General features: G+C 40.7%; 1 protein-coding gene across 1 annotated transcript in view; it reads left to right on the forward strand.

Annotated features, from left to right (window-relative positions):
• Positions 1-12,642, forward strand: part of ADAMTS12 (ADAM metallopeptidase with thrombospondin type 1 motif 12) — a 171,349-nt gene that overhangs the window by 51,995 nt on the left and 106,712 nt on the right. The window contains exon 3 of the mRNA XM_052670556.1: positions 10,964-11,138. Coding sequence (XP_052526516.1) covers positions 10,964-11,138 — 175 coding nt within the window. The remainder of the gene's footprint in view (positions 1-10,963; positions 11,139-12,642) is intronic.

Genomic DNA, 12,642 nt, shown 5'->3' on the forward strand with positions numbered 1-12,642 from the left:
CCCCTCTCATATCAAAATAAATGGATTTCAGTCAGAAGTCAAGATTCGTAGGGGGTGAAAATGAAAGTTTAGAGTGTGCTTGCTTACTTTATGCTCTTAAAATGACCTATGCCCAGTGCTGAATCTGATCAGCTTTCAACTTGTTATGCGTGGGACCTGGACCTTGTACTAGATTTGTGTGCCGGATGCAGTCATAAAATCACTTAGTTCTCCTTCAACAGACAGGCAGAAATAACAGGGAAAATCAAATGAGTGACACGTGGTTTGCCTCAGGCCAACAGAAGTGTAGCAATTCTGCTGCAATTACCAGTTTTTGTCACGCAGGTTCCAAGGCTGCCTTGTGTTACACATCATCTATGTGCTAGAGATTGCACTTTCTTCTCCAGATTCTGGGACTCTGAAGATATTCCTTATGGTTTTATTTTATTTCTTCATCCCTCTCCATATCTCATTTCTTATTCTCGGTCCTTTTTCACTATAACAATTGCCTGAGTCACTCCCTCAATATCCTAGGGTCCCGTCAACAGGGAACTGAATTTTCCTGTTTCATAAAGCACTTTGCTTTGATAAACCCACTCTCCCGTCATCTCTTCTCAGTGACAGTGCAGCATGCTGCCACTGGAATGTGGCTCACAGCCTGCTGCAAAGCTGTACAGAGCAAGGGTGTTTTGCAGCTGTTTTCTCATGCTTCTTACAGAAACAAGGGAAGGATGTTTCAGGCACCTGTTGAACAGAAGGCATAATTTCTCAATAGGCTCTGAGCTGAAACTCAGTGTCACAGTGCTGCTCTGAGGTTATGCTGTGATGCAAGGAAGTGATCTTTTGGACTGCTTGCCTTTTAGGTCACCTTGATGTGACAGTGTCAGGTAAGTGGTACAGTGATGCTTTGGAGGTGTGCTGAAATTAATTTCTTAGTTTCATCTGCAGTGCACAGCCAGAGCTCTCATGATTTTGGAGTAAAGAGAGGCAGAATCCCTCTCCTCTGACACAACTGGTCACAACTGCAGACCCGAATTATGCCATCTGCTCTTGACAACTCTGTAGGGTGGAGCTGGATAGAATAAATCTAGGAGAAGAGAGTCAGCAGGCAGGCTAGTGGAATCCAGTTTGATCTTACTCTACCCCTCAATTTTCTGCTTCTTCAGGCAAAATCTTTTCTGCACAGTAGATGTTGGGCTGTGTCCTTCACTTGCTCTACTCTTCAGGAGAGTAAAGCTCCTGCTAGCCAGGCTTTGATCCACGGCAAGAAGGAATAGTTGTGCTTTCTTCCATCTATCTTCTCATGTTGTGGCAGCTGTCTCTTGTGTTCATCATTTGTATCTCTGGTTTTCTGGCTTTTGAGTAAGGTTTCTGTGGATCGCATTAATACAAACAAGACTTGTCAGTAGAAACAATGCCACTTGTCACTTGCTTAAATATAAATATTTAGTTATTCTCTAATAAAGTTTGAGCTCTGCAGTATTAACATTGTTATGCTTGCTAGCATGGACTTAGTTTCATGACAGAAGTGAGCAGGAAAGCAAAACAATCTTGGTGCATTCAGTCTGTAGGATTAGGGGCCACATTTGCAGATTTGCAGGGTTCTGTCATGGGATCGGTGCTCTTTAACATCTTTATCAACGACATTGATGACAGAATTGAGTGCACCCTCAGCAAGTTTGCTGATGACCAAGCTGAGTGGTGAGGTTGACACAGTGGAAGGAAGGGATGCCATTCAGAGGGACATTGACAGGCTTGAAAGGTGAGCCTGGCTGAACCTAATGAGGTTCAACACAGCAAAGTGCAAGATTTTGCATGTGGGCCAGAGGAATCCCAGGCATCCATACAGACTGGAAGGAGCAGTCCTTGAGAGCAGCCCTGCAGAGAAGGACCTGGGGGTCTTGACGGATGAAAAGCTTAACATGAGCCAGCAGTGTGCTCTTGCAGCTCAGAAAGCAAATGGTATCCTGGACTCCATCAGAAGAGGGGTGGACAGCAGGGACAGGGAGGTGATTGTCCCCTTTTATTCTGCTCTTGTGAGGCTCCATCTGGAATACTGTGTCCAGGTCTGGGGCCCCCAGCACAAGAAAGACAAGGAGCTGTTGGAGAGGATCCAGAGGAGAGCTACATAGATGATCAGGGGACTGGAGCACCTCCCCTGTGAAGACAGGCTGAGGGAGCTGGGCTTGTTCAGCCTGGAGAAAGGAAGGCTGAGGAGTGACCTCATTGCAGCCTTTCAGTACCTAAAGGGAGCCTGCAAACAGGAGGGGAATCAGCTCTTTGAAAGGGTAGATAACAGCAGGACAAGGGGAAATGGTTTTAAGTTGAGGGAGGGAAGATTGAGGTTGGATGTCAGAGAGAAGTTCTTTACAGAGAGAGTGGTGAGGTGCTGGAACAGGCTGCCCAGAGAGGCTGTGGATGCCCCATCCCTGGAAGTGTGCAAGGCCAGATTGGATGGGGCCCTGGGCAGCCTGGTGTAGTATTAAATGGGGAGGTTGGTGGCCCTGCATGTGGCAGGAGGGTTGGAGATTCATGATCCTTGAGGTCCCTTCCGACCCTGGCCATTCTGTGATTCTGTCCTGGTAGACAACAGGTTGGCCATGAGCTAGCAGTGTGCCCTGGTGGCAAAGAAGACCAATAGTATGGTGGGGTGTATTAAAGGGATTGTGGCCATCAGGTTCAGGAAGGTAATCCTCCCTCTCTACTCTGCCCTGGTCAGGCCTCATCTGGAATACCATGTCAAGTTCTGGGCTCCCCAGTACAAAAAAGACAGGGATATATGGGAAAGAGTTCAGTGGAGGGCTGCAAAGATTATAAAGGACCTGGAGCATCTGTCCTGTGAGGAAAGACTGGATGACCTGAGTCTGTTCAGCCTTGAGATAAGAGGACTCAGAGGTGATCTTATTAATGTTTGTAAATTGTGGGAATCAAAGGGACATGGTCAACCTTTTTTTCAGTGGTCTGTGAGGACAGGACAAGGGAAAACTACCATAAATTTGACCATAGGAAGTCCACACCAATGTGCAAAAGAACTTCATGGTGAGAGGGACTGAGCCATGGAACAGGCTGCAAGGGGAGGTTGTGAGTTCTCCTTCTTTGCAGAAATTCAAGAACCACATGGGCGCTGACATGTGCAACCTGCTTTGCAGGGCAGTTAAACTTGATGATCTCTAGAGGTACCTTTATCTCCTACAGTTCTGTGATTCTGTGATACCAGCTTTTCTCCTTAGTTCTGGTTTTATCATCAGACTGTTTACCACTCAAGTCTGATTGCTAAAGACTGAAAAACAGAAAGTCAACAGGCACTCTTTCATTCTCAATTACCTTATTTTCTGCTACAAATCTCCATCTCACTGTAGATTTGAGCTTGAATTGACAATTTTCCCCTCTCCTTTTTGTCTAATTGAACTTTCTGAGCCCATAAGCGTGCAAGGCATAATTCTGCATGTACCTGACCCTCTTGAACAGTTTTCTGTTTGCTTTCAATATTTGAAAGGTAGCAAGCGTGACAAAAGAGCATAAAGTCTTTCTTTATCACATTGTCTTGTTCTTTTACTTGCAGTACACTAAGAATAAGTTATTTTAATTTTGGACAAAACAATGCTAAACTATAGGATTTTTTTTGTCAGTGTCTTATGATCTTCATCAAATCCTGGTGAAAACATCTGTTTTTTTTCTGTAGAACCCTGAAAAAGCTAGAATGCTGATCTTTTCTGTGCATGATGCTCATAATAAAAGTATCTTGTTAGATTTCTCAATATCTTATAGAGAATCAGCCTTAGTCTTAGAAATATAGAATCATACTGAGAAAGTGTATACCTGAACTAAAGCAAACAAATAGTTAATGCCATTAACTCTGTAAACTAAATAGCTGTTTAAATAGGCCACACAAATCCTGGTGTTTGCTGTTTATTTACAGGACTTTTATTTCAACTGTTTTGTACTTCACTGAATCATTAGGATTGTAAAACACCGTTTTAATCCAACCACTACCCCATCCTCACTATGCCCACTAACCATGTCCCCCACTGCCACACCTCCATGGTTCTTGAACAACTCCAGGCATTTTTTCACCACCACTTCCAAGGGTAGTCTGTTCCAATTCCTTGGAGAAAAAAATATTCTTAATATCCAACCTGAACATCCCCTGGAGCAACCTGAGACCATTACTTCTTGCCCTTTTGCTATTACATGGGAGAGGAGGCCAATCCCCACTTCCCCGCGACCTCTTTTCAGGCTGTTGTAAAGAATGATAAGGTCTCCCCCTCTCCCCTCCAGACTCAGCAATCTCTGTTCCCTCAACTGCTCTCCATAAAACTTGTGCTCCAGGCCCCTCACGATTTTGTTGCCCATCTCTGAACATGCTCCAGGGTCTCAGTGTCTTTTTTGTAGCAAGGGACACAGAACTGAATGCAGTACTTGAGATGTGGCCTCAGCAGAGCTAAGTACAGAGGGATGATCATCTCTCTGCTCCTGCTGGCAACACTATTTCTGATGAAAGGCAGGATGCTGTTGACCTTTGCCACCTGAGCACACTTCTGGCTCCTGTTTAGCTCAGCACTGACCAACACCCTTAGATCCTTCTCTGCCTTGCAGCTTTCCAGCCACTCTGCCCCAAACCTGTAGCGTTGTCTGGGGTTGTAATCCAAGTGAACAACCCAGCACTTGATCTTGTTGAACCTAAACCTTCTCCTCTCTGCTCAAGCAATGGCATTGCAGGTCCACTTCTTTGTACCTGTACCTGAGGAAGAATGTGAAATTTCACTTGGACACTCATGTCACTATATTTGTGTTTTAGCTGGAAGTAACTGGTGACATTCTACATAGAAAGATCCTGGAGGGAAAAATGCTCAGAAAGCAATTAAATCAGAATCTGAAAAAGGAAAATGAACTCAGCATGTGTAATGTTTACAGATAATTTACTTCACTAGTTCAATTTTGATTATTTGAGGCTGAAGTTCTGTAGTAATGAGTGTGGGAATGCGTCTGTTTCCTACAGTAGAATTTTTTCTTTAATTAGAAAATTCTTTTATTTCAATTGGATTTCTCTTACCACACACTGCAGTTGTAATGTGTGGCTGTAGAGTGAATTACTTAAGGGTAAAACTGGGATCTTCTTATTTTTGTTTCATTTAATTTCTGCAAACGTACCATGTTTACAGAGTCACAGAATCACAGAATCGTAGGGGTTGGAAGGGAGCTCCAGAGATCATTGAGTCCAACCCCCCTGCCAAAGCAGGTTCCCTACAGCAGGTCGCACAGGTAGGCATCCAGGCAGGTCTGGAACATCTCCAGAGAAGGAGACTCCACCACCTCCCTGGGCAGCCTGTTCCAGTGCTCCGTCACCTCACTGTAAAGAAGTTCCTGCGCACATTGGTGCAGAACTTCCTATGCTGCAGTTTCCGGCCGTTTCCCCTTGTCCTGTCTCCACTCACCACTGAAAAGAGTCCAGCCTCGCCATTCTGCCCCCCACACCTCAGATATTTATAGACCTGGATCAGGTCCCCTCTCAGTCTTCTTTTCTCAAGGCTGAACAGACCCAGTTCACTCAGCCTTTCTTCATAGCAGAGATGCTCCAGGCCCTTCACCATCTCTGTGGCCCTCCGCTGGACTCTTTCCAAGAGATCCCTGTCTTTTTTGTACTGTTATTTCTCCCCAGATGCAAGACTCTACACTTGCTTTTGTTAAACCTCATCCAGTTTCTTACTGCCCAGCTCTCCAGCTTGTGCAGGTCTCACTGAATGGCAACACAGCCTTCAGGCATGTCAAATCCTCCCAACTTCGTATCATCAGCAAACTTGCTGAGGGTGGCCATTATCCCCTCATCAAGATCACTGATGAAGATGTTGAACAAGACCGGACCCAGCACAGACCCCTGAGGAACACCGCTGCTTACAGGCCTCCAGTCAGACTCTGCACCACCAACAATGACCCTCTGCGCTCTGCCAGTCAGCCAGTTCTCAACCCACCTCACTGTCCACTCATCTATCCCACACTTGCTCAGTTTTGTTATAAGAATGTCATGGTAGACAGTATCAAATGCCTTGCTGAAATCAAGGTACACTACAAATGTCTGCTGCTGCCCTACTGTCAGAAATATTTCAGTCTTCTTTGAGTAAGTAACAAATTGCTCTCATTACAGGTGTTATTTTTTTTTTTCAGTATTATCAATTTGCTCAGTAACATAGACTTAGGCTGTAAGATTTGCATTCTTTTTTTGTTCTGCCCTTTTGCCTGACATATATCCGCTAATTCCAGTCCTTTCCATCTGACACAGAAGTAGAAATTGCAAAACTTATCCAAGGCTAAGGCTGCTCTCCTTCCTTCTCTCCTGGGATGCTGCTCAGCTTGCCATGTGGAATCGATTAAAAAAAATCTGCCAGAAAATGTATACTGACAAAAACAAACAAACAAACAAAAACACCACCAAAAACAAAACAATACCAAAAAAACCCTGAACATTTCACCAGAAGAAATATTACACAAAAATTCTACTGGAAAACAAAGATTTCTTCTGGAAATCAAAACATTTGGCTGAAAACCTCAAGTCAGAAGTTTCCTAGTATTGCCTCATGGTGAACGATATGCAGTGTGGGAGATGCAACGTGTCCACGGAGCTGTTTGTGTGAGGAGAATCAGGCACTTAAGTGAAAAATCCTAATAAATAATGTAACATCATTTCCAAATACAGCTTTGGAAAATGTGCTTCAAAACATGTCAAAATAAAAAAATTCTAGATTTTCCCCTGGAGAGACCCACCATGTTGCTTAATTTTTGGTCCATTTTTATTATTATCTTTTTATACAGTAGCTTTTCATGAAGAAAAAAAAAAAAATAGAATCGTAGCTGCAGTCACTTTTTTTGAGATAGAAACTGAACTTTGCAATTGCATTTTATAATATACTTAAATAAAGCTTGCTTATTTATGATGAGAACTTCATAATGGTAACCAATTATGCATACTGAGACAGTATGGATGAGTGCAGGAGCTGCAGTTCATGGGATCACCAAATGTGGTACAAGATGTGGAAGAAAAAGAGAAGAAAAGTTGATGCTGTTTCCTAAAGAGGAAACAAACATGTTCTATGTATACATAGCTTGAAATTATAAATCAGAACAACTCACTGTTATATTTATGAATCAGAAAAGAAATAGATACAAACAGCAAATGTAAGAAAAACTTAAATGGCAAAGGGAAATTTACCACTTTTGAGTGCTCTGAAGTTTAACGCAGATTGGTGATGTTTTCTTTTACTTGGTCTCATTACTTCCTTTCTTGGTAAACAGCCCATAAGGAAAGTGCAGCTGTGAAGTGCAGCTGTGAAGTGCAAGTTTAGTAGGAACTAAAAGTCTTTTGGAAACTGCCTGAAAAGCATGCATCCGCATGGTTCGCACAGATCTGCGGTCACTTCATCCCAAGCAGCATTGGTGAACACAGTGTGTTTCCTACTGCAATTATTTCATTTGGTTTTACACATAAACTTACACAAATATCACATTTCTCAAGAAGACAGAGCAGGAAATTGAATTTATAAAAATATATACTTTTGGCAAGTAGGTTAACATTCAAAATATAAAATATTACTCTTTTTTTTTTTCTTCAGTAATAGACTATTTTTGAAAGCTGCACATTTCTCAGGGTTTAAACTTTATCCAAGTACTAATGTGCAGGATCTTTATATTTGCAGCTGATAGATTGTGTAATTGTTAATTTGTTTAATGTATGACTTAGAGTACAACATTTGTTCTCCTCTTTCTGGTTCATACAGGAATGAAAATAGCTGTTTCTGCCTGACAGCCAATCGATCAGACAAAAATAAAGCAGTTTCAGAGTAAACAAAGCAAGGATAAAGGATCTTGTTTCAAAAGACAGACTAATGCCTGTTTGGGTTATGCAAAGAATTTCTTTCTACAGAAAGTCTCTATAGAACAAAAAAAAAAATTAAGAAGCATTCTCATGGTGCTACTTCTACTATAGCAGGAAGTTATTTTGTAAGTGTGAGTCCTCGCTGCTTTATTGTGTTCACACTGCAAACCAGGCATGTCAAAGCTCAGTACTGGACACAAGCTTTAAGTGCGATAGATGTGTAGAGTGCAAGGTATGGTCACTTTTGTTTGGTCTCAATTCTGTTTCTGGGGTATGAGAGAAAATTAAATGTTCACAGTAAATTATCGGTGGATAGACTCTACAACTATGATGAGGATTTGGTAGGTCTGACACGATACTGAACTGTCAGCAGGAAAACAAATGCTTTGGGATGTTTCATTTCTTCAGTCCTATGGACTGCTCAGGTTGTCATCATAGTGAACCCACCCACCTACTGTTAAGCAAGGACATAGAGTTACAATGGCAGCAAAATATATGTATTATATGCAGAATGTTCTATTCTGTGCACTCCACTGCTGAATTGCAGTTCTGGGTCTGACAGTTTGTGAGTAATTTGGCAGTGATTTGGAGTTGGTATAAAAAGAAAAGTACTTGAAAATGTATTTGAGTTGTATTTATCATCAGTAACTGTTAAAAAAGGAAAGAGACTCCCTAAATTTGCTTTGTATTAGGATACTTTAGATAACACAAGAAAGAAAATATTTATGTACACACATATAGAGTGCTATTTAAAACTGGTCTCAAGAATCCTTACACATTCTCTGACATGTGCATGGCAGAAATACAGTTCAGATAATTTTCTTTCCTCTATTTCCACCTTCTATTCAAGCTTTTTCTTTTCAAAGAATTCTGGTGCGAATGTTTTTCTGTGCATATTCAATTGTCCATCCATACAAAGAGTGAAACACGTATAGACAAGATTCAAGTAGCCCATATACTCCTGATGAGGGCTATGATGATAACCACAGAAATGGAATGTCATGACAGCATGAGATCAGAGCTCACTTTGCCATACAGCTGCTATGGCAAAAAGTGTTAAGGCTCAGAAAGCACATGTTCCATTCTGAGAGAGAATAATGTTTTGGAAACTGAATTTTAAAAAATCAATGGAAAGTCCAAAGCCAGTGGCTGTTGGCTCAATGAACAACTCTTCTTGTCACTGGGCAATATGGGCAATATGAAATATGATAAATTTGTATTTAATCCTCTGCTCCATAAACCTTAGTTGGATAGTTGAACTTTGACATGCAAGCATTGTTGTGGGAGCTTTGTAGTTTGTAACATACATCATTTTTTAAAATTTTGATTGCCTTTCTTCTTACAGAGGCAACTCTGACACAGTAAGCCAGTAACTAATCATTCTGCCTTACAAAATCAGGGTCTCAAGTGATGATGGCTAGTTCTTCCTGGTTCCTTCTGGTTAAGAAACACAAGGAAAAGAAGTTCAAATAGCTCAATCTTATGTAATATCAAAGAAAGAGTGCTGTGAAAAAAGGAATGGGCAAAGATCTGGGCCAGTGCTTTGGTTCCTCTAGCACCAGCAGGGGAGCCACATCCACTGATTTCATGGTCTAGTCTCCATTCCTGCTCTGCATGTTCCTACTTTCTTGACATTTTTATCCATTCTGAACTTATGATCTATTGCTTTTATACTGCATTTCAGTGTTAAAAGAAGCTTTGATTTAAAATTAAAAAAAAAACAAACCTGAGAATTTCGGTTTCTTGTTTCAGCATTGATAGGCTTGATTTCATTTTTTAAAAAAAGGAATGAAAACATACAAGCAATAACAGTAATCCCTAATGAACAATCATATGGGACTTTGAGTCTTGCAGTCTCTGGCTTTTAGACTTCAGTTTGCTGTGGAAAATTGGAAGGAAAGGGATTTCACTTTTAAGAGAGAGTGGGGCAGACTCTGAAGAGTTCCCTCTTTTCCTTGTTCTCAGGCTGGCTTTCCCATCTGTTCAGGCAAACTGGAAGGCTTCATAGTATTTTAGAATTGTTTTTTAATTTGTCTATTCTTTTAAATTTGAATATAGCAACTAAAGAATCTCAGTGTTGCTGTATTTTTTCCTGTCCTGGAGCAAGTTAAGAAGTCTGCACTGGCCATACCAAGAGCAAAAACATAGAGGAAAATGAGCTGTAAGAATAGATACCTTTATCTATTGTCACATCCCTGCTCTGGGCTGTGGGAGCTGTGATGTTAGTAGATTATTTGCTTTAGACTTTGTATTGCTCTGTGTGTCTTGGAGTGGAAGAACTATGTACATATACATATAATGGTTTTGCAATGTTAGCAGTTGCTGCAGAAAGGCAAACTAAGACTCAAGGGACTTAAGCTGTGCTCAGTTGCATGCATCTCTTGGATTGCAGCAGGAGATGTAAATGAATCCTGTGTAGTTCAGCTGGCTTTCAAAGGCCCTGTCAAAGCGTACTCAGTTAAAGTTAGTAGCTTGATACAGAAGCTGTAGCACGGGAAATTTTACCTCCCTTTTTATGCCAGTCTATTGTATGGTCAAAATAATTTGTTAGGATTTGCAACAAACTGCTTATTTCTTCTACTTGGAAGCTTGTAGACTCAGGGAGGTGGGGGCGCTTGCTATCTGAGTTGAGAGTGGACCACACAGTTCAGCCAGTTTGTGTTGCGTAATCTGTGGCATTTCAGAAGGTGCAGAATTACATTTTTAGCTTATGAAATAGCTTCTCTTCAGGGCTTGTTCTCTGAGGAACGGCTGCAAAATGCCAGAAGAACAAGATGCAACTCTTTGTAGTGCATCATGTTTGTCTAATTAACTCCTGACCTTTCAGTGGCTTTGCACAGATATGGAAGCCTTTACCTCACTACATGGAATTTCAGGATATTAGGAAGAAGATATTTCATCTATTCTCATTTAGCCTCTTACACCCTAATGAGGTACAAAGCAACCATGATGTACACAGCAAAATGAATGCTGAAAACCTATTGTTTTCATATTTTGATTCCACAGTGTAGTGACTCACTATGAGAAAAGCCCAGGGATAGTGATGTGAAAAGAGTCTGTTTTGTTTTTGATTTCCAGTGCTGGAAAGTAGATTAACTATTTTATGCTTATTTTCAGACTGGATATTTCCATCTGCCTCATGGGGATTACTTCATCGAGCCCATTAAAAAGCATCTCCAGAAAAAAGGAAAACCCCAAGCCCACATTATCTATGAAGCAAAAACCCTCCAAAATGCTCTACGGAGAAGACGAGCAATCCCAGTGGAAGAAGAGCAAGCATGTGGAGTGAATGGTACAAACGTTGCTGAATTTCTACCCAATGTCCTATCTGTCTTTTTTTAAGTATGTTTATTTTCCACTTGTCTATGCCATTCATTATGCCAGGCTTTTCTAAATTCTGGAAAATGAAAAAGAGATTATGTAAAATGAGAGCATCTCAGTAAAAACATTTCTGTAACCATCCATGTAGGTTCTTTTCTGAGCTTAAACCTAAGTCCTCCTTGTGGCTACTGGGATGGTTTTTTGCAGCACTGATCCTTTTTACCCCACACTTCTTTCTCAAGCCCAAACAGGTCAAGTAATTTGACTTGTATTCTTGAGTTGTTCTGGATTGACAAGAACTGCAGCCAATACTGATTTTCATAAGATATTCTTACTCCTTGCAAGTATTCTCCTTAGTATAAAAGATCTCACCTCTAATCCATTGTTTAAATTTAAGATTTCTGCATTCTTTGTGATTGTTACCAGAATATTTATTTTGTTGTTCTGAAAGTGAAGCACAAAGCATCAACCATGAGGTGGGATTTTTTTAAGAAGCATAAGTGGAAGTAATTTAAATACTAACACCACAGTGATTAACATCATGGTTTGTTGAAAAAACAAGTTAATAGACTATCCTGGAAAGGGAAAGGGGGGACAGACGAGGGGGAGATGGGGCATGTCCAAAGGGTAGTTGATATCTCCTAATTACAAAATGAGGTATTGTAATTATTTTTGTAATCATTTAATTGATTCGGTCATTAATGAAGTTACAGTGTTGGTAGGGAGAATGAATAACCTAAACGAATTGAAGCCCAAGCTACATACAAAAGGAGGTGCAGAATACTTAGTGGCTTTTGTCTGCATTGTATTATTTATTTATTTATTTATTTATTGATGGGTTAATAGTTAAAGGATAGTTAGTTCTTTTCTGAGGGCATAAAATAAAGAGGGTTATGTTGGAAGTCTTAATTCTCAGTCATGACTGCTGCTGAAGTTCTGTTGCTGTGTGATGTGAGTTGATGATTTTAAGAAGTTTTAAGTTTAAAGAAGCAGCCCCACTGTATTTCTGAGCACAGACCTCCAGGACTGCACTTACTTGCTGGGTAAGAGCAGCATGAAATGATAGTTGAAGGAAACTGGAAGCCTGATGACTAGTGGGGAAATAGTCAATCTTCTGTGATAATGGGTAGATTTAGGATAAGTGGAATCATGAAGAATTAGTGTTGGTGCTGCTTCTCATTATTCTTCATCAAAAAAAGTGTATCTACTTGTTAGATAACTAAGCCTTATGTCAAGAAGTTGTGAATATCCATAAATGTTGTCTATTTTATCTTAAACCTAAGATTAAACCTTAATTTCTGTTTTCTTTCCTGTCTATTGGCTATATCATAGAATCATAAAATCCTTAGAGTTGGAAGGGACCTTTAAAGGTCATACAGTTCAACTCCCCTGCAGTGAACACTACATTCACAGCTAGATCAAGTTGGCCAGGGCCTTATCCAGTCTCACCTTGAATTCTCCAGGTATGGGGCATC

The sequence above is a fragment of the Tympanuchus pallidicinctus genome, unplaced genomic scaffold (assembly GCF_026119805.1).
Source record: "Tympanuchus pallidicinctus isolate F22 unplaced genomic scaffold, pur_lepc_1.0 scaffold9, whole genome shotgun sequence".
Taxonomy (NCBI): Eukaryota; Metazoa; Chordata; class Aves; order Galliformes; family Phasianidae; genus Tympanuchus; species Tympanuchus pallidicinctus.